General features: G+C 35.2%; 1 protein-coding gene across 5 annotated transcripts in view; it reads left to right on the top strand.

Moving 5' to 3' along the window:
- Positions 1-22,474, top strand: part of DENND1A (DENN domain containing 1A) — a 214,828-nt gene that overhangs the window by 14,982 nt on the left and 177,372 nt on the right. For all 5 annotated transcript variants that reach the window (XM_059828997.1, XM_059828994.1, XM_059828996.1 and 2 more), the window contains exon 3: positions 21,986-22,029. In XM_059828997.1, the coding sequence (XP_059684980.1) occupies positions 21,986-22,029 (44 nt within the window). The remainder of the gene's footprint in view (positions 1-21,985; positions 22,030-22,474) is intronic.

The raw sequence follows: 22,474 nt of genomic DNA, 5'->3' as shown, positions 1-22,474 counted from the left end.
CTGCAGAGAGATTATACTTTGAGTAGAGTCAAAAAGTTGTTGTTAAAGGGGGTGTGTGTTTGACTTTATTCTAGGGAGTAATTTTAACTTTCGTTCATTCTCAGTCACAAAATTTTCCAGGGTGGTTTGTTTTTGTTTGTCCTTATTTAATCACAACAAGTAATCTCGTTAATGAGTGTTAACTTTTGCTTAAAGCTTAATGCATCTGCAATCAGCTGTTAATCTAGATATAGACATTTCTGTAAAGAACATTTAATTAGAGTGTCATTCAGATGAAAAAGAAACAAAGAAGTAGTGACTTTAAAGTAGACTCCTCGTAGATTAAGAATAGCGATTTTGGGTTTTTTGCCTAATGTTGTAAGCACTGTCCCAGAAATGACTGACATTTGGTCCATCCACAGTTGTACTGATACTTCTTACGAGTGTCTTCAATAGAAATATTGGAGTTTAGAAATTGCGTCTGTGTTTAGTCTGTTGACAGGTAGGTCAGTAATTATACCCAGAGCACCACTTTAAGTTTAACGTGCAACCAAAGCAAGTTTGGTAAAGCAAAAGATGAACTAGATCTATTTTTATTACTGGTTCTTTTTGTTTTAGATAGTTTCTTGCAAGAGAATGTAAATTCTAATTCAAAAAGAGGCCTATCAGAGTGCCTGAGGCAGTATGGGTCTGCTTCTCTTTGGTGTGATATTTTTTTGTCATGAACAAAAAGAGACATTGTCAGGTTTTCTTGTGGTTTTTTGCTGGTTTTATTTTAGTTTTTTTTTTTTTAAAGATTGAAATAGAGTTAAAAAGAAAGATGATTTGAGGTTAAATTATTATCAAGTAAGTGTAAAATTAATTCAAAACTACTGTTTTACTTCAACAATGGTTGTAAAAAGACCAAACCAAACCCCACCTTTTGTGCTACCAGAGACAAGGCTGGTCCTGCAGTATTCTACATGAAATGCGATAGCATGCTGATTCATAGCGAAGGGTCAGTGCATGGTATACTTCCCTGTAGCAGTGCTTGTGAATAACAGTGGTAAGACGCATTTTAATCATAAAGAACTGTATTATGTTCTGTTAATATCCTAACATAATCATTGTCTGTGAACAAGGTGTATCACCTGCTCTCTGCTGGATTCCATCATTGGAGTGGGGAGAAGGAATGCTAAGGGAATGCTGCTGAATCCTGCCTGATGAGTAAGGAATTATTTGGCCCTGCTGGGGCTACCAAGTTTTGGTAAACCATTTGTCAAATTTCCAGATGCTGATAGATGATTGGCTCTTAGGGAAATTATTTTTATTTCTTTTTTTTAAATGGAAACAGCTTTCGATATACTTTTTAATAGGACTTATTTCATCAAAGAGTGGGATAGAAACCAAGAAATTTGAACTGCAGTATTAAGGATGATAACCTTGGTTGGAGGAGTGGCAACAAAAAACTGATAGTGGTAATCTATTATCTGGAATGGGTTATAGTCTGGAGAGTTTATTTGTTTATACTTCCCTAGGGATGTAAAAAAAAAAAAAAAAAACCAAACCCAAACCCCCCAATATTTAAGTTGGTTGTAATTTTTCTGAACTCTTCCATGACTGGCTATTTGGAGAGTAATGTTTTCTAATTTGGTGAACTGACTAGTAAAAACAAATGATGCATACTATAGATAGTCAAATAATATAAGACTGTGTAGAAGTACCCAGTAGCACATCATAATCTGGGTGGAAGGTGTCACAGTTAAAAGATGAGGAGCAGGAGTGAAAAGTTCTATTTACTGTGCCGAAACTGTGTGGTCTGTCCCAAACTTCAACTATTACAGTATGTACACCTGGGGAAGGAATGGGGGGGGAAGAATTTTCTGTGAGTGCTTTTAAAGCAGTATCTTGGATATTGTAGCCAAAAGAGTTTCCACACTTTGTGCTAGGATTTTAAATGGTGATGGAGGGAATTACACCCTCAACTCCCATTGCATTCTATTGGGGTTAACTGAATCCATCTTTAGTTTCTTTGAAGGGTTGTTTGTGTTGAAACTACATAGTTATGAACATAAATAATGGTAACATTACCTTTTTTTGAATCGATTCTTATATTGTTTTATCTCTTAAGTAAATAATCACTCCTCATTTATGTCTAGTTGACCTGTAAGATACTTTTGAGATCCTTGAGATCTTCTGTTCCAAAGATTCTAAAACCAGATCATCACTCTATGGAAAAACACCTATCAAAAATAATTAATGCAGACTCAAAACAAATGCTAAAACGTGAAGACAAAAATAATGGATTAAGTATCACACTATAGGTAGACAGTAGAATCAGGCTTCTGACTTTTCATATTTGTAAGCTTCATATTTGGATTAATGTTATTTAAATGATGTGCTTTGTCTTTTTGTGCCTATGATGCTAGGATAGTGCAAACAAGTAGGGAAAGATAGCAGGATGTGAAAAACAGCTCAGTCAGAACGGAAATTAGCTGATGCTGTCTCTTCAATAGGCAGTTGAAGAGATGGTAGCACAAAACTGGCCTGTGGTGAAGGGCAGGATCAAATTGTAATAAAATATGGCAGAGTAAAAAAAAACCACCACCACCCCACCACCCAAAAAAAAACCAAACCAAAACCCAAACCCAAACCAAACCACAAACCCCGAAACTTTCCTTTGCATTGAGTATGAGACTTTCTTCTAAAGTTGCTCTTCACTTGCATCTAAAGTAATATCTGATTTTATCTGACGTTGATCATCTGACCTGTTGATCATTCACTCAGTTTAATTTGAAGAGGCATTTATCAAACATGTTAAAAAGATTCAATAGTGTAAATAATTCTCTATTAAAGCTATAGCCTATGTCCACAAATGCATTAAAACTCATACTTACAATTACCACAGGCTAATATATTGATCTCATCTCATCCCATTTTATCTAGAGGTGATATTTGCACATGGAAAAATGTTATAGGTATGTTTATTTTGCTTCGTTGTGATTAATGTCCTTCTACACTAAAAGTGTTATGTTTGTCCTGTGTATTTGTTGCTTTTAATTAGTGGCTTAAATGCCTTACTTGTGTTTGTGATAATCTATCATCTTCTTTTGTACACAGTAGTGTTAAAAATTGTTTTGATTGTGGTTTGAGAAAATTTACTTGTAAATTATTCACTAAAAATACATAATACTTCAGTGTATCGTAGAATCCTCCAGTATGTATGTAATTAAATAGCTCTTAAAGATATTTTCTGCTGGAAAGAATTAGCATGTTAAAACGGAAATATATAGCTTTGTGTGTACCTTGGCAGTATTCATAAACAAAAATAGATGTTGTGAGTAAATAGAATTATTTAACTTGTTCAATATTTTATTCTTTAATGAACTGTAGAGGTAAAAAGTAGCAGAATCTCACAATTTGCCATCTCTCTTGCATGGAGATTGCAGAAAGCATACTTTGTTGCGCTTATGAATACCAAATGTAGTATCTGGTAATACAGTAATTATATTGCTTTACATTTTGATGTATTTCTTGATTGCTTTACTTTACCCTGGATAGGGGATGAGGTCCTTCACTATATCATCTTGAAGCAATTCTGTATCTAGACTAAATCCTTAGGATACAGTGGGTATCACATAGACAATTAAAATTGAGTATTGACATGTTTTTAAAATAGTCGTACATTTCAATTTTGTTTATCTCAAAGTTTTAAAATCCTAATGACCTCATTGCAGCTTGACTATAATTACCATGTTTAAACTTCTATGCATTTTTTAGTTTAAACAGCCTTTGTGTTTTTTTTAAACCAAAAGAAAATTAATGAGAAGAGACAAAGAGACATCAAAGAGGTTTTCCCTCTGATTGCAGTGTTAGAAGTTTTGCCTGAAAATAGGTTACATTTCTTCTGTTTTCAGCTGAATCCTCATTAACTTTACATTTTAATGATGTCCAGAGCAAATTATACGATTATGGGAGATGCCTTAAAGGGAAGCTTAAAGGACACCTTTTTAATGTTTGTTTCTTTATTGGTGGCAGTATTTGCACCAGTATTATAAACAGTGTTAGAATACTAAAAGTAATCCCAAAACATATCAGAAATATCTTCCATTTTTTCCATATGTATAGTATAAGTATCTTTATTTAATATTTAACACAAGTGGAGCATGTTGGGGGATATCTTAATCTTTGTAGAAGAAAAATGTAAATCATGTCCCTTGAAAGAGTTTACAAATTACTTCTGCATCTTATAATCAGTTTAATTTATAATGGTAAAATAAAATGGAGACAGATGATGTAACAAAGCCTCTGAATTGTCCATTGAACATTCAATGGACAAGGTGATTGAAATGTTAATAAAGTGATAGTTTGTATTTCTACAATGACATAAAACATTACTGGGGGAACTCAGTAGAATTTCAGTTTATTCTATTTAGGGGAACACTATTAATAGCAGTTCTGTGTTCTAATGTACCTCTCCTACTAAAAATTAAGATTGCGTAATTAACTTTTAAGATGATGAATCGTGTTATATCAAATGCAGCAACAAGAGCTTGTATTTGGTACACCTTAAACAAGGTTAACTGAAATTGGCAATAGCTTGAATGGACGTTGAACAGGTGAGAATCCAGGTAGTTCAAGATAATAATATAAAATAAAAATGTATCTTAAAAAGTAAAATAAAAACTTCACCCACTCCCCCAAAAAGTATAGCAATTCTATATTAACATTTTTTTTCTGCTCCCCTTTGTCCCCCTCACACCTTTGCCCCACGGAAGAATATGTCATTTCTAACTGTAGCTCAATGAAAAGTTAGACCAAAAGGTCTTGTGAAAAGCAAGGTCTTCTGTTTCCCTGTCCTGACACTTGGCGTCTGTGTTTTATGAATAGAACCTTTGGTTTTCTTGTGCTGCACTCTAATCAATAAACTAATTTTTTGGGAGGTGGGATTATGGCATGGGGGTGGGAAGAGGAAGAAGTAGGAATGTCCCAATGGTCAGCTACGAGGTAGGACTCAAAATCCAAGTGACATAATGAAATGTTATCATTTAAGATCTTAAAGGCTAGTACTTCATTACTCCATTGCCGTAATAGAAGTGGATTTATAATTAATCTCTGATTATTCTTATAGATATGGCTCTGCTTGGCATATGATTTTACGAAGCTAGTGTCTTGCATCTATCTATTCAGTATTTGAGATTGTTTCCATTGCAAAGACATTTTTTAGAAATACCAATCTTTAGTACTTGTTTTTAATAATTTTAACCTCCTCATATGTTCCAGCCTCTTAATTCCTGCTGGCTGTCCACTATAGTGTTATCCAAAGCTGGTATTGCTATTTTTCGGCAGGTCTGTGTTCTGTAGTTGAGTGGAACTGCAATTGTGTATGGTCATCTGCTATAAAATGTTCTTGAGAGCTCAAATTTGTAATCATGACTATCAAAATAATCCTTTTTGTCCTGCGAGTTCCAGCTTAAGGGTGCTACAGTTTTATGATCTGCTCTTCCACTGGAATTTGTATAGTGTTTTAGTGTCCTGGCATATGTACGCATAGCTCTTATGTAAATGAAATTTTCCCTTTTATTTTGAACTCAAATAAATAATTTTTTGCTAAATAGTGCCTGGTTGACTTTAGACTACTGTGTCTTCATGGAAGCATTTGATATGTCCATCATTAATAAATAATTGAATAATGCAAGAGTCATTAGACAAAAAGAAAACTGAATTTAACCTTTCCTTTTCAGTATGATTCTTACATATTCTTTTTATATTAATACATTTTCTGTAGAAGCTATTAAGAAATCTAAACTGTCATGATTATCTGGGAGTTACGGCAGACCTAAACTGCACATCCAGCTTCATGTGCGTTAGGTGATCTCTTGTTAGAAAATAGGTTTAACTCTTTCAAATGTTTGGCGCTCTGTAAGCTTGAAAACAGCTTTTGAAAGTGGTGGTTTAAGTTCCTAGTTTAGCTTCAATCTTTTAGCTTTGATGCCTTCTAATGTAACTTTAGCTTGAAGATTGTATCACTAAAAAAGTGAGTGCAATTTCCTGCCCCTTTCTCACCTTTATTTTGTAATTATCAGAGAATTTACAGTAATGTAATTGTTAGTTGAGATGCATAATGAAAATACTGATTAATAAGCTCTAGCTGACAGAAAGATGTGTACGTTATTATTTCCTTGGCATGCAGGATTTTTTATAGAATCTTATTAGCACTAAAAACCTGAAATGTTCTTCCTGGTAACTTGTTCTGCAAGTATTTGCAGTGTGGCTATTTCCAACCAGTTACGTGTTAATGATAGTGCAAGGTTGAAACATTCCAATCATTCATACGCCTGTCCTCCCTTTCTCATATGTGTTTCTTTGCTTAGTGTTTTTGCCTTATTTCTTTTGCTTTGTTGTGGTCAATTCAGTCAGTATAATAGCAAAGACATTGGCTTTTTTTTTTCTTTATTAAAGAGTTATGTTAGAGATATACTATAACAGAGATAAGAGCTATTTATGTCCTAAGCTATTGATTTTTAATTAATGTTGCCTGGGCTCATACATGTTGGCAGAATTGCTAACAGCTTGTGGCATTTTTTAATTCACATCTTCTTTTTTGGTATTTTGACAGTGTCATTCATATCTCATGAAAAAGTACCTCGTCAGGTTAAATGTGTTAAAACACCGAGCAAAAAAAAAAGGAGAGAATGGAACATAGGGCTGCCTAGAAACCTTGATCCATTGCCAAAGTATTTAAACAATTTAGTGTTTTGGTTTTCTAGCTCCAAGCTGCTTCTCAAATCCCTTGCTAATTAATCCAGTTAATTCTTTGTAGACTAACTGTATGCAGGGCTTTTTCTTGTGCTTCTATCGCTGAGAACCCTGTTTTGTTTGAAGCAAGCCTAAGCTCTGTTATAAAGGTTGTAGTAATAAAGTGAGTACTTGCAGATGTAAATATAGTGTTTTGAGCCTTTTTAAAAGGAGTTGTGTTTGTGTGTGTAACTTCTAATTTAATCTTTCATGTTTAAAAATTACACATATATGCTTGTATGAAAAGATGGAGAGAACTTTGTCATTAGTTTGATCATTTAAGAAAAGGCAGTAGAGCCTCTATGGAACAATTATGGCATGAAGTATTAGTGTTGTGATATTACAATTAGTGATATATGTTTATTTTTCAACAAGTATATTACTGTAAATGGTGTTCACTTCTGTGATCCAAAAATCGATGATTTGATATAGGGCAAATAAGAGAGTTTAACGGGGAGGAGAGTTTTTAGAAAGGACCTGTTAATGGTTTGAATTCTCTTGATTCAAGTACAAAGGTGGTATGAATTCAGAACTGGAAAAAGTAGCTAGGGAGCAGAGAGCTTAGAAGCCCAGTTAGACATGGTATGAGATAACGAGAAAAGAGTATACACTCCTCAAGGTGTGCTTGTCTGTGATAAAAGCTGCCAGAGCTCTTGAGCTTACTTCTGGTTTTTGTTGAAAACTGCTTCCCCTCATGATACTGCTTATCAGTGCTAAGCATATGATTGTGTGCAATAATGCGAGTGTAGCTTTAGCTATCAGTGATGTTTCTACCAAGCACTATGGGAAAGATGTCTCTCTGAATATTCTACTCCATCAGCTTTCTCAGTTGCTTCTGAGGACTTACTATAGGACTATGTGTCTATAGGACACAGCCTTCCCTTCTGTTCTGTGTGATACTAGATGTTCTTGCAAATCAGTGATGATGTGGAGATACTGGAGACTACGTTTGTGCTGCCAGCTGGCCATAACAAGTTACGCTCCTCGTTTCCTTAGTCATCGTCAGTAGATTTGCATGGCAGCACAATGAGAGTCAATGACCATCTGCACTTCACCTCGTGGATCAACCTGTGGGGAAAAATTATGCAAGTGGATTAAAGTTGCATTTTTAGATTACCTTTGGAGTTGGTGGTGAAGGAAAAAATTATTTTCAGCAAATCTGCTGCTAAAAGTGGACAGATTGAAAAGAATTGTCAGAGCTCTTGAAAAAGTCTGAAAGTGTAGTTGGGAGTTTGTTATGTAATAAAGCTGGGCAAGGAAAAGAGAAAGGAAATTAATCAAATTGCTAGTTTTATACACACCTGATTTCCAGGGCTGGCAATTAAACGAATATAACATGATTATGAAATGTTCTTGCTCAGAACTAGACTCGTCCACTATCTCAGGAATATCTTGATAGCTGGATATGTATTATCATACATCTTGGAAGTATCAAATACCTTAAAGTATTCCCAGTGCATTTCTGTTTTGCAGTTAAAAATCCTTTTGATACCCTTGTCTTTCCTACAGTAACAAAAACGTTATAAAATTTTTTAGTGAGATGATAGATTTTCTGTCTAGTTGCACTGAATATCAGGAAGCTCCTCTTTATATAAAACAAATTATTCTTCAGGCTGACAGTACTGCTTTAAATGCGCTTTCTCAGAGGCCTTCTTTTTATTATAGCATCACACATGGCATAAAGTGAGCTTTGTTAATAGGAGCTGAAAGCATTGCAGGTAGGAAGTAAGTCAATACTGCAAGTGTAAATATACGCACAATTCTCTTGCAGTGCTTGATGCTGTCCAGTTAATGAACTTTACTCCATAAGAGAGAAGTCATTCTGAGTAGCTGAACACTCAAATGATTTTCTTTTTCTTTCATCTCATGGTCATTAGCTAGATGAGGTATTTTTCCACGTTAGGACCTCTTTCCTCCCACACCCACTAAGTTTCCAATACTGCTCAAGCAGTTCAACTTCATCATCAACACATCTGATTCCACAGAAAGTTTTTGCAGGAGCGTCTATTGAATGCTATTCCTGTTTTTACAAACTTTCCTCTCATTTTATGCTTCAGTTTGTACGCTTTCACAAGACCTCAGTGATGCTGCAGCCTTAGCTGAGGCTCACTGTGACCAGTCTCTAATTTTATTTTTTTTAAACTTGCTGCCAGCTTACTGGCCCTTATGAATTTTCATTACTGTTTTGATAGAATGGACAGTACTAATGTGACTGATAAGTTGAGATGAGCATGTTACACAGTTCATGCTGAAACAGAAAGGTGAAATTGAGTACTGAAGGGTACAAGGCTAAGTTCTGAAGTGTATCCACAAAATAATTACTGCTATCTTTTATATATGATCTTGCACGCCTTAAAACTGAGGGGTGAGTTGGTGATCACTGAAACTATTGGTCAGTTAGGATCATTTAATACCAAAGACTTCTGTAGTTGCAAATGCATTAAGCATGAAGCTCTAAGGATGTGTACATTGCTGTAGAAACCACAACCATAGTATTACTCCTTACAATAATGTCTTATCAAAAATGATAGCTAGGTTTGGCTGTCCTTTATTGATAATGAAACGGATATGAATCAGGTTCATTGTATGACAGATAGGATATATTTTACTGTACATTCCAAAAAGTATTTAAGTTAACATCTCCACTAAAGAAAACAATAGAATTAAGAATGGGGTTTTCAGTTTCCTTTGTCACAATTTCATCTTTGATAGACTCTGTTTTTTCTGTTTCAATGCCATTTGAATAACTAAAGCATCTTGAAATAAACAGAGGTGCAATAATAGAAATTTTGAAGCCATCAAACCCCAAAATTATTCTGAAGAGCTTGTTTTCTGTAAAGTCTCGTATTGCTATGCAGGGAGAGTCCCGTAAGAGGTTATATTTGTGCAGATCAGTAACGCCGAGCCGTGTCATTGGGAGCTGGTGTACTCTACTAAAGTAACACATGATAACTTTGAAACTGAAAACAGTTTGAGACTATCAATATTGAAAGTATGAAAGTAAGGTCAGAGTTTTAAACATTATGAAGTTACATATCTTGAGGCTTAGAAATCAATACTCACTGTTGCATGTTTAACAAAGAAGGTATTCTCTGTGTAGTTTAGGCAATTATACAATTGCTGAAGAGTAGGGTTGGGTTTTTTTTTTTTCTTTTTTAGTACAGCACTTCAAGAACTTATCGTTGGCTAGAACACTTTTGTTCTAAGTGCTTTTTGAGTCAGTTCAGGTTAAACTTGAAATGTGACGGTCCATATAACAATGAATATATTTCCTTAGTACTTTTATGTATTTGCCTAATAATATATCTATCTGAATTTATTATGGTTGGTGAATTTTGGAAAGAGATTAAAAAAAAAGTTAGGCAACTGTAAAGTGTTCTGTAATACATGGAAAATATAGGTTATTAGCAAATTATAATGACCATTATATCACTAAAACTAAAACAAAAAATGCTAAAAATAAAGCAGTTTGGAAAATGTTTATAAAACTCAAAGTATTTTCTAGTAATGAAAAGCCTGGTGGTACATTGGAACATGCTATTTGTTTTCATTAGCAATTCCTTTAGGTTTTGTAATGTAGTTGATTGATTGCCATGGCCACGTTGTGGTTTTACACGAGTTATAGGATTTCTAAAAAGCAATATGACATTAAAATGTTATTCCTGGCTTTCTTCAAAACAACTAACAGAATTAAAAATTATCTGGTTGACACAGGAAAGTAGAAAATGTGACATTATGTAAAAATTTCTCCTAAAATTAATTGAATAAGGATATTTTTGAATGAAGGTCCTTATTAATATGCCAGTGTTAGGTATGAATTAAGTTGGCTATAAACTCTCACTTTATCAAATGTAAATCTTTTATTTTTGCTGTAGAAAGCTAGCTTAAAGAAATTGTTTTGGGCTACATATGCTTGAACCTTCAGCAGAAGCCGTAATCTTGGGAAAGCAGATAGGCATACATAAGCAATTTGAAATACGTATCTTGTAAATATTAAAGAGGGTGACTGTTTCTTGTAAAAATGTCAAAACTCTAGTTGCTTTGGTCTTACCTTGCATAACTTGAGAATTTGCATTCTGGAAATATAAGTTAAATTGCAGATTTACACAATCACTGCTTGTGTCTGGTATTGTTAAACTCTAGATGATGCACTAACTCTGGATTAATTTTTGCTGTGTGCTACCTACATGTGGTGAAAGTCTGTTTATTTTTCTTCCTTTATTGCTTCTGAGATTTAAGAAAAATCTTATCTTGTAAATCCTACTCTGTGTGGTATTGGCACTTCCAGATTGTCACATTTAAATCATAGCATGAAATATTAGTTAACTGTTTCTTTCATATTTTCAGGACAAGGAGGGCTTGCCAGCTGCTGTTGAAGTGAAGAGGCTGTCACCAGGCAACTCTGCTGTCTCGGAATATAAATACAAAGAGGCAGGAGAGAAACGCATTCAGTATTCATGGCCTGAGCACTTGAAACATATCTCTATTAAATTTATAGAGTGGTGAAAAGGTTATGAGAAAAAAATATACTGATCAAACACAAATAAATTTTAAAAAATATTAAAACCAAAAAAGCCTACTTAAAGTAGGTGTTCCTTCTACATTTAAACTCTTTTGTATAATTATTACAGGCAGCCTGTAAAATGTTTCAAAACACTTCGTATTTAATTGTAAGCCAGGCTTTGTGGATTTCTTGAACACTGAAGTAGGATGTTACCTAATTGTATTTTTTGCAAGTTTTAGCTGCTGTATAATTTGCTGACTGAAATTACAGGGGAAAAAAGAATTAAAACCATAATCCATTCAAAATTTGCTCCTTGCAGGCCTCCTGGAGTTTGGCTTAGATTTCCAGTAATACTAAATTTCTGGGTTGGTTGAAGAACAGATGGTTATGAAGAGAAATATCCCCTTAAGTGCATAGTAAAACAAACTCAAAAGATTCATCAACCATGCTTTAATGTGGACTTGAGGTATCACCAAAGTAATTAACCATTGCATATAAAAGATCTGAAGACCTCAAATGAAGATGGGAGAAACATGTAACAAACAAGACTTGAAATAAGTACTTTTTTTGTCTTCTGTTTTTGATCTCTGTTATTTTAGCTTTAACTCAATCCTATGCATCCCCTTTTTATAGTTCTTGCTTTACTTATATCAGTATCATCAGTCTAAAAATGAATATGGGCTGAAAGTTTTCTGCTCTTCTTTGTAAAGAAATAAATTCTGAGTTTTCTGATTGCTGAAGACACCTTACGCTTTCTAACATCTCCTTATTCTTACAGTTTACAATGTTAGCAGAAGAGGAATTAATCTGTACTGTTATACAACTGATTTTTTTTAAACTGGTTTCTTGGTATGGACGAAATAAAAGGAGTTAAGCATTTAACACAGAGGTAATTCCCCAACCGTATTTCATATGTTGAACACTCTGCGCTTGCAACACAACTGTTTCACAACTTCCATTCAAAGAATTGGTAAAGTTTTGATTAAACCTGGCACAATTCCATATAAGAATCCAAGGGAGTAAATAATAGTAGTTGAAGATGGAACATGTTACCTTATGCATCGGACTAGTTAGACCCTTTTATAACTTTTCCAGTATCCCTTTGACTTATGATTTATCAGATCTTGACTCTGACACATGCATTTTCTTCAACATATTGCTTCTTGATCTGCTCCTATTACAACTTAATGCTGTGGCAGGGAAGAGCTGATCTTGTTCCTTGGGGGGGAGATGACTGACTTTATACTACAGAAGAGATTTGAAATAAAATATAAACTGAACTGACTCTTAAGTTTTTGTGTTTATGTTTGCGTTAACATTTAGATCAGAGTTAACTTCAGTATTGGTTTTTCGGGTTTTTTTTATAAATTCTCCAGCATCTGTTTATTTTACGATACTTTAGCTCTTCAAATGGTATTGAAACAAAAGAACAGATTCTTTCGAAGTTGTAACTGTGCCAGAGGAAACTGGAAATACCATTCTTAACTCTACAACTCTTCTGTAGTGGAATGTCGCTATGATGCTAAATGCCTTTTAAGTGGCAACCTGGACAGTTCAACAACTTGATGTGACACCAAATAACTGATTAGGACTTGCTAACAGGAAACTAATGTAGCCTTTTCTTCCTGTAAAAGACAATGAATGTTTCTCCTGTCATCTTATCCAAGAAATGAGTGTTGTTTCTGTTTGGCACTTAGTGTACTTTAGTTTTTTAACTGGATTGTAAAATTAATTTAGCCAAGACCCCTTTAGATGGGAAGTTGGTTTGGATGCTAGAAGCAGTGAAAGTCTCAAAGTTTACTCTGAATGGGTCATAAAGCTGCTGATGGACTAATGATGCACTGGAAGACTGATGTGAGGTGATCATTTAGGAACCCAGCCAGCTCAGGTGGACTGAAGCAGAAGGGCAACTTTGACAACTTTCGCCAGTTCTTGTATTGTTAGGGCTATTACCTCTCTATTGTGCAGAATCATTTGAGTTTTAAATATCATTATCTTTATTTTGGAGAACTGTGTATAGGCTTAAGTAAAAATCCATGAAGAAGTAGTAGCTTAACCTGCTTTATCTTTGGAAGGATTTTTAAAAAAAAATATATAAGATACTGCTGCACACTGCCTAGGAAAGTTTTGCTCCTCAATGCCCCCCTGGCTCTTGATGTGTTAATAGTATAAAACAATTATGGAAATCATAGTGATTTGCTTAATCTGTTCTGCTTTTCTCTCTTCCTTCCTGTTTCCTATGATGTATATTTTATGTTGCCTTTTCTCTCAGTCTTTTCCGCTTTTGGATCATTTTACTGAACTCTGAACAGCATTTCATGTGTGAGTTGCAAACCTTATATTCTGTTTCTAGATTAAACTGTTGTGAAAAGCATTTTCGTGTTACCAGTGAGGTTTTTGGCACTTGCAGGGCAGACTTCAAAAGGCTCTGTTAAGAGAGAGGGGCAAACTTGCAAGTCTGTTTTTTTATGCTGTTAATGTCAGTGGACTCATTTGAACAGTAGCTGACGTATATCATACTTACTGATTCGCTCAATGGGTGATTGTACATCATTCACAAAAACTTCAGAAACTGAGAACGATAGGTCAGTGTCCACATATTTATGCCTAACGTGTCACAAAGATGCGGACTATGTCCTAGAAATGGAATACTTGTTTGAAATGTGATCTGCTAGATGAATAGTTTAATCGCATACTATTACCATGTGGGTTGTGGTTTTGGATATCGAACCTGCTTACTGTGCATATTGATATTTTGGGGTAACTTCAATTACATGTATTGTGGTGCTGGCAGGTGGGTTTTTTATGTGTGGGGTTTTTTTAATATAGTTTGCAAGACATTCTTTTAGAATTTTCTTTTACATCTTGGTTGTTTTCGGACTTGTACATTTTTAGAATAAGGAGTAATTTAAGAAGAAAAGATTGACGTCTTAAAGCTTCACATCCAGAAAAACATAATTTTTATTCCGTACGTATTTTCTGCCAGAACTTGTTCTGAGGTTTCTTGTCTGTCATCTTGTGTGTGCAGGTTTTTTCTCTCCCACATTTTCTCCAGCACCCCCCACCCCTCTGCCTTATTCCCTCCTCCCCCTCTTCCCCCACTCTGAGATGTTAGCTGCATGCTAAGTCTGCAGCAGTTTAGGGGCAAGCAGAAGTGTTCGGCTGTACTGAATACGGGACATCAAGGAGTTTGCAGAGGTTTGGAAAGAAGTTTATGTTACTTTTTAGTTGTGCTGCATAAGTACTGTAATGTGTAGTGGGTGTTGAAATGAAAGTTGCTCTGAATGGAATTCCATTTCATTTTAGAGGTATTGCAGCTGTAAAGACCTTGAAGAAGTGAATGAGTTAAATAATTCAGTTAGGGAGGAAAAATGAAGTAATTTTCACTGTATTTTTCAATTTGGGATTAGTATATCTGAATGATTTGTAGCCAGTATGGATTAAATTGGCTGACTTTTATCAGAAGAAACAGGTTAGTATGTGTTGGTTTTGTGTGGTTAATTGTGGGAAGTATTTTCTGATAATTTTTTGAAGAACTTCCCTGGTTTTATAGTTTTCATACACTTTAAATACAGACCAGTTTGAGTTGCGCTATTTTTAGAAGTAATTAAGCATGCCTCTTTTAAAAGCAAAACTCTTCACTTCATGATGTAAGAAAAGTTGAGAGTAAAAGAGCAGCATAGTTACACTAATATGCCATTGTAGCATGTTCCCATCCTGTCATCTGGAAAATTAAATCAGGTTACAGAATGGATTAACATCTAGACTTGTGAGGAGGGGAAGGTAGTGTCTTAAATGCCATGAAATTGAACAATGGGATTATACAGTTCACAGCTAATTTAAATATTCTTCTGTATTTGGCTTTTTGTTGAACAAGAGTCTGTAGGAAGAGGCAGTAATAGGTTTTAGAACTTGGAAACATTCACATATTTGCTAAAATACTAACAATAAGAGCTTGAATATGGTTGAGTAATGAATACAATGTTCTACATACTATGCATAGATGTGAGGTAGAATCTCTACTACTAGAGGGGAGAAACTAAATGTGTTAGCAATGAAAACTGTATTCAGCTGGTGTGGAATCAATGGTTTGTGCTATCCATTTGTTGATACTCTATAAATGCATGGCAAGGAATCAAACTGCTGCTGTTGACAGTGCACAGAAGTTTTACTCTTCCATCACTGAGAAGTAGCATTGTCTTTTCTTACCCCTTTTAAAAATAAAAAACATGTTCAATTACGAAAATTTCACATATTCTTCATATGAGAATTGATTCAGTAGTTTCTCTCAAAAGCACCTCTTAGAATAGTTGCAAAGGAAACTGCTTCAAAAATAACCATGTCATCCATTTCATATGTGTTGTTCCTAACTGGTCCTCCCCAGAACAGGGTGTCCGTTGTGAGTAATAAGGGCTAGTGGATCTCCAGGTCTTTGGCCAACCTAGATTTTATGGGCAGCAGCTGCTTTGTATGGAGCTATATCCTCCGCGAAGAGGGCTTACAATGATGTGCATCAGGTTGGTAAGTGAACCCGCCCTGACTTTGGTGAAGTCACTCATGAATCTTAGGAAATTTGTATGACATGCCATTGGTTTAAAAGCTTTTTAACCCTGAGTGTTATCATTAGGAATAAAATTAAGTTGACTTTTTTTCTTAGTACCAACAGTTTTAATTTAAATTTGTGGCATATATGTATTTCATTGCACTTGCACCCAGACAAGGATGGAAGATTGCAAATAAGATGGTGTATTTTAGCTTTATTTTGGAATGGTATTGTTTGTATACTTCCTGCTTTACACTTGTAACTTGCAATTTCTGGTGCTGTATTTCAGCATGATATTAATACTAATATACAGTTATTATCCAGAGAAGTTTGTCAGCACTTGCTTTAGGCAGAAACTGTGCAGATCTCGTAATGTTTTGTGAGCTGAAACTACAAAATCAGATGTAATGAAAGATAAACAGAAGATATTAAATTACCATCAACATACAAGTTCAACCTGTAGCACAACTTGAGTTCGTGTTTTGGGATTTGGGAAAAGTTTAGTTTGAGAAGCAGCTCCATAATTAATGTGACTTTTTTCCTTTCTGTTGTTACCTTTCACTTTGTCTGTTCATTGTTTGGCAGTGTCTCCTTTTGCTGACCTCAGCTGAGCTTTTAATGCTTTATAACTTTATAGATGACTGGTGCAGTGGAAATCTTCAAGCTCTGTACTTTGCTGTAACTCTGCAAGAGGTTGGTTAGGATTTCAGTCTGTCTCTTCCCTGGTTCTGATGTCAGCAAATAGATTCCACTCTCCTGAACTTGAAAAAAGTATTTTACATGTGTTTACTTTGCCTATGGAGTATTAAAGTAGAAGAATATTTGAGCATCACTTCATTAGAAAGCCTGTGTTAAGTACCTGGAATAAGAGCGTTCACTGTGGTTTGAGTTGCAAAGGGTTTTCTTACTGTCTGGAGATACAATGGAGCTACATCTAATTCTGTTTGCATGCAGTGTGCAAAACAAATTACCATTAGTAAAAGTGTTTGAAGTTTTCAAGTTACTTCAGTTTTATAGGCAGAGTTGACAGTCAGGTATGTTCATGTCTTTACCAAGTATTGCACATGAATGCTGAAGCATATTTTACTGATACTAGTGGTGCGGATTAAAGCTGAATCCTGAATGCTTGTTTGAGCTACCCTCCTGTATTCCTCTGTTTGAATGACCGTTTTCACCTGTTCAGAATAATTTCGATATCGTGTCCATTGTGATTATTAGGCGCCTTGTGCTTCTCCTCTCAATGGAGAGCCTGGCCATACTGAGTGATAGTAATGTTTGTTTTGTCGATGTTTGTATTTCATAAAGTCGTGTGTCTTGATGGCCACTCTCTAAATGTATGTATTTATGTAAATCCGTTCAGTTTAGTGGGGTTGCTCCAGCTTCATGGAACTTCATTTAATGACCACATAGAATTTAAACAGAATTTTATTGTGTATATATGTGTAGGTAAGCGTAGTTGAAAACACCCTTCAAATGAACATTAGATTAACAATGAAGAATGGATAAAGTGATGAAAGCTATAATAAGATGTGATGTAGTTTGTTTTTCCATTGTGTAGTGTTTTCCAAATAAAGATACTGAAAGTGTAGTAAATATTCCCAGACCATTTAAAAGCTGAAGTGATGGAGCTGATGCAATGTTAAATATAAAGTATTTGTAAAAACATGAGGATGTGCAAGCGTGTGGCTGCTAGGCATAATTTAAAGGTGGTTTGCTTAACTGTAGGGTTCCAGGTTATTTGGATTAGCCATTCTGATGCTGGTATGAGATGTGTCATCAAAAGCAGACTGAATACAAACTATATATCCCACTGTCTTAACAGGTATGTGACACCCAGTGCAGTTCCACAAGGTGCTTTGCTCATCCAGCTAAGTACATATTGCTGTTATTTCCATTGAAATTGGTGGATGAGAAATTAAGTTAATTTCGTGCATTTCATGCATTGTGGATGAAATTAGATTTCTTCTAATGTATACAGTTGATTGAAATAGGAAGGTTTTATTTATATTAAAGACAACTTAGTTTATGAATGTATCATAGCACTGAGAGATCCATTTTTTTGGATGAAAATATAATTGCAGACTGTGTGCTTTGAGAACACATTCATCTTGAACCTGTAGAAACTGACTCAGGTAGGGACTGTAATCACAGTCGCATCTCTTTAAACATTACCACGCTGTGATTTAGAATCTGGTGAGTGAAATAGTACTATCTACGAGAGGGTTCAGCTCACCAAAGCCCAGATTCAGATGTTCTCAGTTGCTTAGTCTTGAAAACAACCATAACACAGCAAGCATCCAACAAATTTCCTCCTGTCTTCTTACTGAGCCGTGCAGTGTGTATACTTCACTGTCTAATTTTAAAGAGGAAGAAATAATTTGTCCTTTAGGATACAGCTCAATAGACAAGTAAAAGTGGAATGATACTAGTTAAGAGATATAGAAAAGACTATGTAATAGCAAAGTAAAAATTATATTACAGTCAATAGCTACTATGTGGAAAAGTTTAGAAACTCCTTGTTTTGTGTTACTGAATTACTTAAAAGGCCCATTTCAATATTATCTGTTACCTGTGGTTTGGTGGGGATTTGGGTCATTTTCTCTTTTTTTCTTTTCTTTCAATTTTCTCCTGTTACCAAGCTTACTGAAGACACAAAATAAGAAATAGATATTCTAAATATTTACTCACAGTTTATGAGTAACTAGGCTGGATGACCTATAGGAAGGGTTCTTAAAATGTAGCATACCTGCCTCTTGTGGTATGCAAACCACAGCAGCAACAGATACTCCACCCTCGCTGCCTTTTCTCAAGAGAAGGTGGAGGCCAGCCTTCTGCGTGTACACGTAGCCTGACCCAGCAGTGCTGGAGATGGCTGTCAGTATTGCTGCTCCTGTGCCAGGAGAGGAAGCCATAGGGATGGACAGCAAAGATCAAAATGTTGCTGCTCTTGCAGCAAGGATATATCGCAATCCTTTCCATGGCAAGAGCATGGGACAAAATTTTTCTTTCAGAAGCAACAGTCTTAAGCTAATTATAAAGGTGATCTGATTTTTAGTACATTGTAAAGATCTGCGTAACCCATGGTCTAATTTTTAACGAGTGTGTGTAACCCCTAAAGAACAAATATTCAGAAACGAATGATTTCTGAAATAATTAAGGGAAATAATTTTGTAGTAGATCAGTTAAACATTTCAGTAACTTTGAAAATTGAAACATCCTCCATTACTGGCTATTGATATCAAAGGATGTTAAAGAAATGCTGGACATATACATTCTGATGTGGTGATGGTGGGGGGGGAAGTTATTGATTGTTACTTTGTATTGGTAATCACCTTAACTGCATTTTAATTATGTACTGCACTCTACATCATAGGCAATGGCTGTGAATGAGTCAGCACTGCAAATTTTGCCAAATCCTGTTTGGTGTATAGTCTAGTCAACTGATGTACGAAATGTTGCGGTCATTGTAAGAGATGAGGACAATGGAAATCTTTTGGTTTGTTTTAAGTTCATTTATTTTGACTTTCCTGTGTTAGGGACATGTATGGAACAGGGAGGGTCCTTTCTGTTTATTTTATGCTGTGTTTTCTATGGCCACTGCTCTGTCTTATTTCTTGATCACACATAAATCTTTGAGAGGCAGGAAGAAAAAATCCCAATTTTCTGTAAGAACGAACATTTTTAAGCAAAAACTCTGAATGAAAATTGATCTATCTAGACAAAGCTAAAATTAAAACCCAAAAAGCCTAACAAAAAATCCTTGGCTGTGATTTTTAAGTTATTATTTAAGTTGTGTTTTGTTTCATGTTAATGAGAAAGGTTTGTAAGGTGGCCTCTGAGACAATAAAAGCACCAGCATGTATTTATTTGCCTGTGATAACTTTCAGCTACCAGCGCTTATGAGTGAATCTCAGTATCTTGCAAAGTGCTGCACAATGCACCTCTGTCTTCGGGACCGTGATCTTGCTCGGAGCTTTAAGGGTTTACATAAATGCTGACAAATTGGTTCCTATAGGCCTTCCTCCATGCCAGTGAGCTCCTGAAACACAGAAAGGCTTTCAAGATGCTAAGAAAACAGGAAAAATACATGCTTACGCACACAATTGCTTTGTGTGACTGATCTGTTTTGTTGCATTTTTAAAGAATGGAGAATGTGGATTGCGATCTATGGAGGAATGTGTTTAGAGCAAACACACTATGGATTTATGTTGCAATTTAATTCCTCATTTCCTTAAAAAATGGTAAATGATAAAATGCTGTGTGTGTCAGTATGTCTATATACTAAGTTTGAGAGCAATTGGTTAGTAGAAGTGGTGGGGGGAATGTCAGTATCGTGTTCCAGGCACCGTGACAGATTTCTTGCGCAATGTTACGTACTTGGATTTACAAATGTATTTCATTGATCTGTCTTTTCTGCAAAATCTGGAAAGTTTAGCCTCAAATCATGAATTTTAAAGATATTTAAGAATATGCATCATAACAGATGTTGCATAGTTTCATCTTACCACTGATACTGTGCTTGCTTTGGTGAAATACGAAACTGTATTGTCCTGTTGTTACTTGTATATGATGGACTGTTCATGCGAGTTCTGCTGTTCACGTTTGTTTGCATGTTTGGACACTTAGTTTTAGTACATTTACCTGCATATAGATTTAAGAATTTCCAAACTAAGGCTTTAAAATGTGATCCCTTGCTTTCTATTTCTACTTTCTTGTGTTAACGTAGAAGGGTTTGTTCATATGCAGATGTGAAGTTTGATACATTGTGTATGTAATTGTATGCCTGTAATGGTGAAATGTTAAAACTAATCTGATTGTCTGGAAAAAGTTAAGCTACAAAGTTTATTAACGTACGTCTTGATGTATTTCTAATGTAAAAAGAACACACCTTAATAAAAAGTTTGCGTCCGCTACTCATTGAATCACAAATCAACTAATTTATTACCGAAGTAAATTTTGCCAATGAGCAATCTAGGGTGCGGCTATTCTGAAATAAGTGTATGGTGCATGTGTCATAAAAATGACTCTTCCCCTCAAGCCTCAGCTACAATAGAGTGTGGCAATAATGGAGCAGTAGAGGTTGTGTATGCAACCTTGCTCCCTACATAATGATCAAAGTTTGTGGAAACAGTGGCTAGAGAGTGAAGAATCTGGTAACGGGGTATCCAGTGAGCCAAGCCTCATACAACCCAACCCATCTGGTTGCACAAAGGGTAGAAACTGTGTAGGATACCGGTTGATTTTTCTATGCCTTATGCTTTATTCTGAACTCATGTGATTGTATGGTTTGTTTTTTGGTTTTGGTAATTAAAAAAATTATTTGTAGAATGGAATCTGGTCTTCTCAGCCATGTTCCTTTGAAAAATGGATGGCTTTGAAGGGTTCTGTTTTAAATAGGTTGTCATATAAATAATTCCAATCATGATATTTTCTTATTTTATTAACATCTCAAATAATATGGTAGTATTCCCTGAATTTAATTAATTCTGACAAGCCAAAGGAATAAGGACATTGCATCAGTCCTGAATGCTTGCTAATCGGAAGCATTAGAGCTTCCAGGGCTACATTAATTACCTCTTTCAAATTCTGGAAAAATATTTTTTGTTTTCTAGGGAGCATGCCTTAACATTGATATTATAGTAATTTTGAGAGATTTGTAATCTGGTATCACTGAAAACATCTACAGAGGTTAATCTATGCAGTGACTGTAGCTGGCAAAACTAGTTAATCTGATTACAGACAAAATCTAAGTGCATTTGGTGGTAATTTTCTGGTGACAAGCCTAGTTGGCAAATTGCAGCCAGAAAGATACTGCACAAAGTAACAGCCTCAAGTTCAGTGTAGCGCCAGGACATCTCTTATAAAATAATTTATATATAAATATATATATATTTTTACATATAGATGGGGGTGTGTATATGCATGTGTATGTACACACAGATGTTTATGGTTTCATGTGTTATGTGCGTGTACGTTTTATATACAATTTTTGTCTTTCTGGAGGAGGGTAAAGAGAGAGCCTTGAAAAGTCCTTCCCTGCTCTTATCAACATAGCAGCCTCAGCTGCCCTCCTTGGATCCCCTGCCAGGGTTGCTATCATCTTCTGATCAAATATTAATGTGTGATTCTCTGCTTGCTCACTAATCCAAAGCCAATTAATATTATCTGTCAATTATTTACAGATCCTGAGGTGCGGAGGCAATTCCCAGAGGACTACAGTGACCAGGTTTGGAATGCGTAATTAATTTTTTACATGACAAAATTTATTTCAGGGTTGTTCAACATATTATTGCTGCTCTTTTTACTGAAAGAGATAAATGCATTCTTAGAAAGAAAAAGAAGCTGTAATTAGGAGCAGAAGGATAAAAACATTTTCACATTTAAAGCAGAAAACGGAAGAATTTTGGATCTCATAAGATTGTTTTACAATCTAGTTTTTACAAGCAAACATGAGAGCGGGAAGGAAAATTAATTAATAAATTTCACTTTTTGCCTTTAGGTGCCACAGCCTGCAGTTCATTTGGCAGTCCTCACTTCATTGTCTGAAAGGTTTATAGCTATATTTAACTGGGCACCTGGCACTACAGTAAATTTTTTAAATTCTTGCCTGATCATGCAGTCTCTAGTGTGTTTCAAAAAGACGGTATGAAAATACAAATGTGCAGGTAGAA

This window comes from Gavia stellata, chromosome 24 (assembly GCF_030936135.1).
Source record: "Gavia stellata isolate bGavSte3 chromosome 24, bGavSte3.hap2, whole genome shotgun sequence".
NCBI lineage: Eukaryota > Metazoa > Chordata > Aves > Gaviiformes > Gaviidae > Gavia > Gavia stellata.
This window is presented reverse-complemented; position numbering and strand designations above follow the sequence as displayed.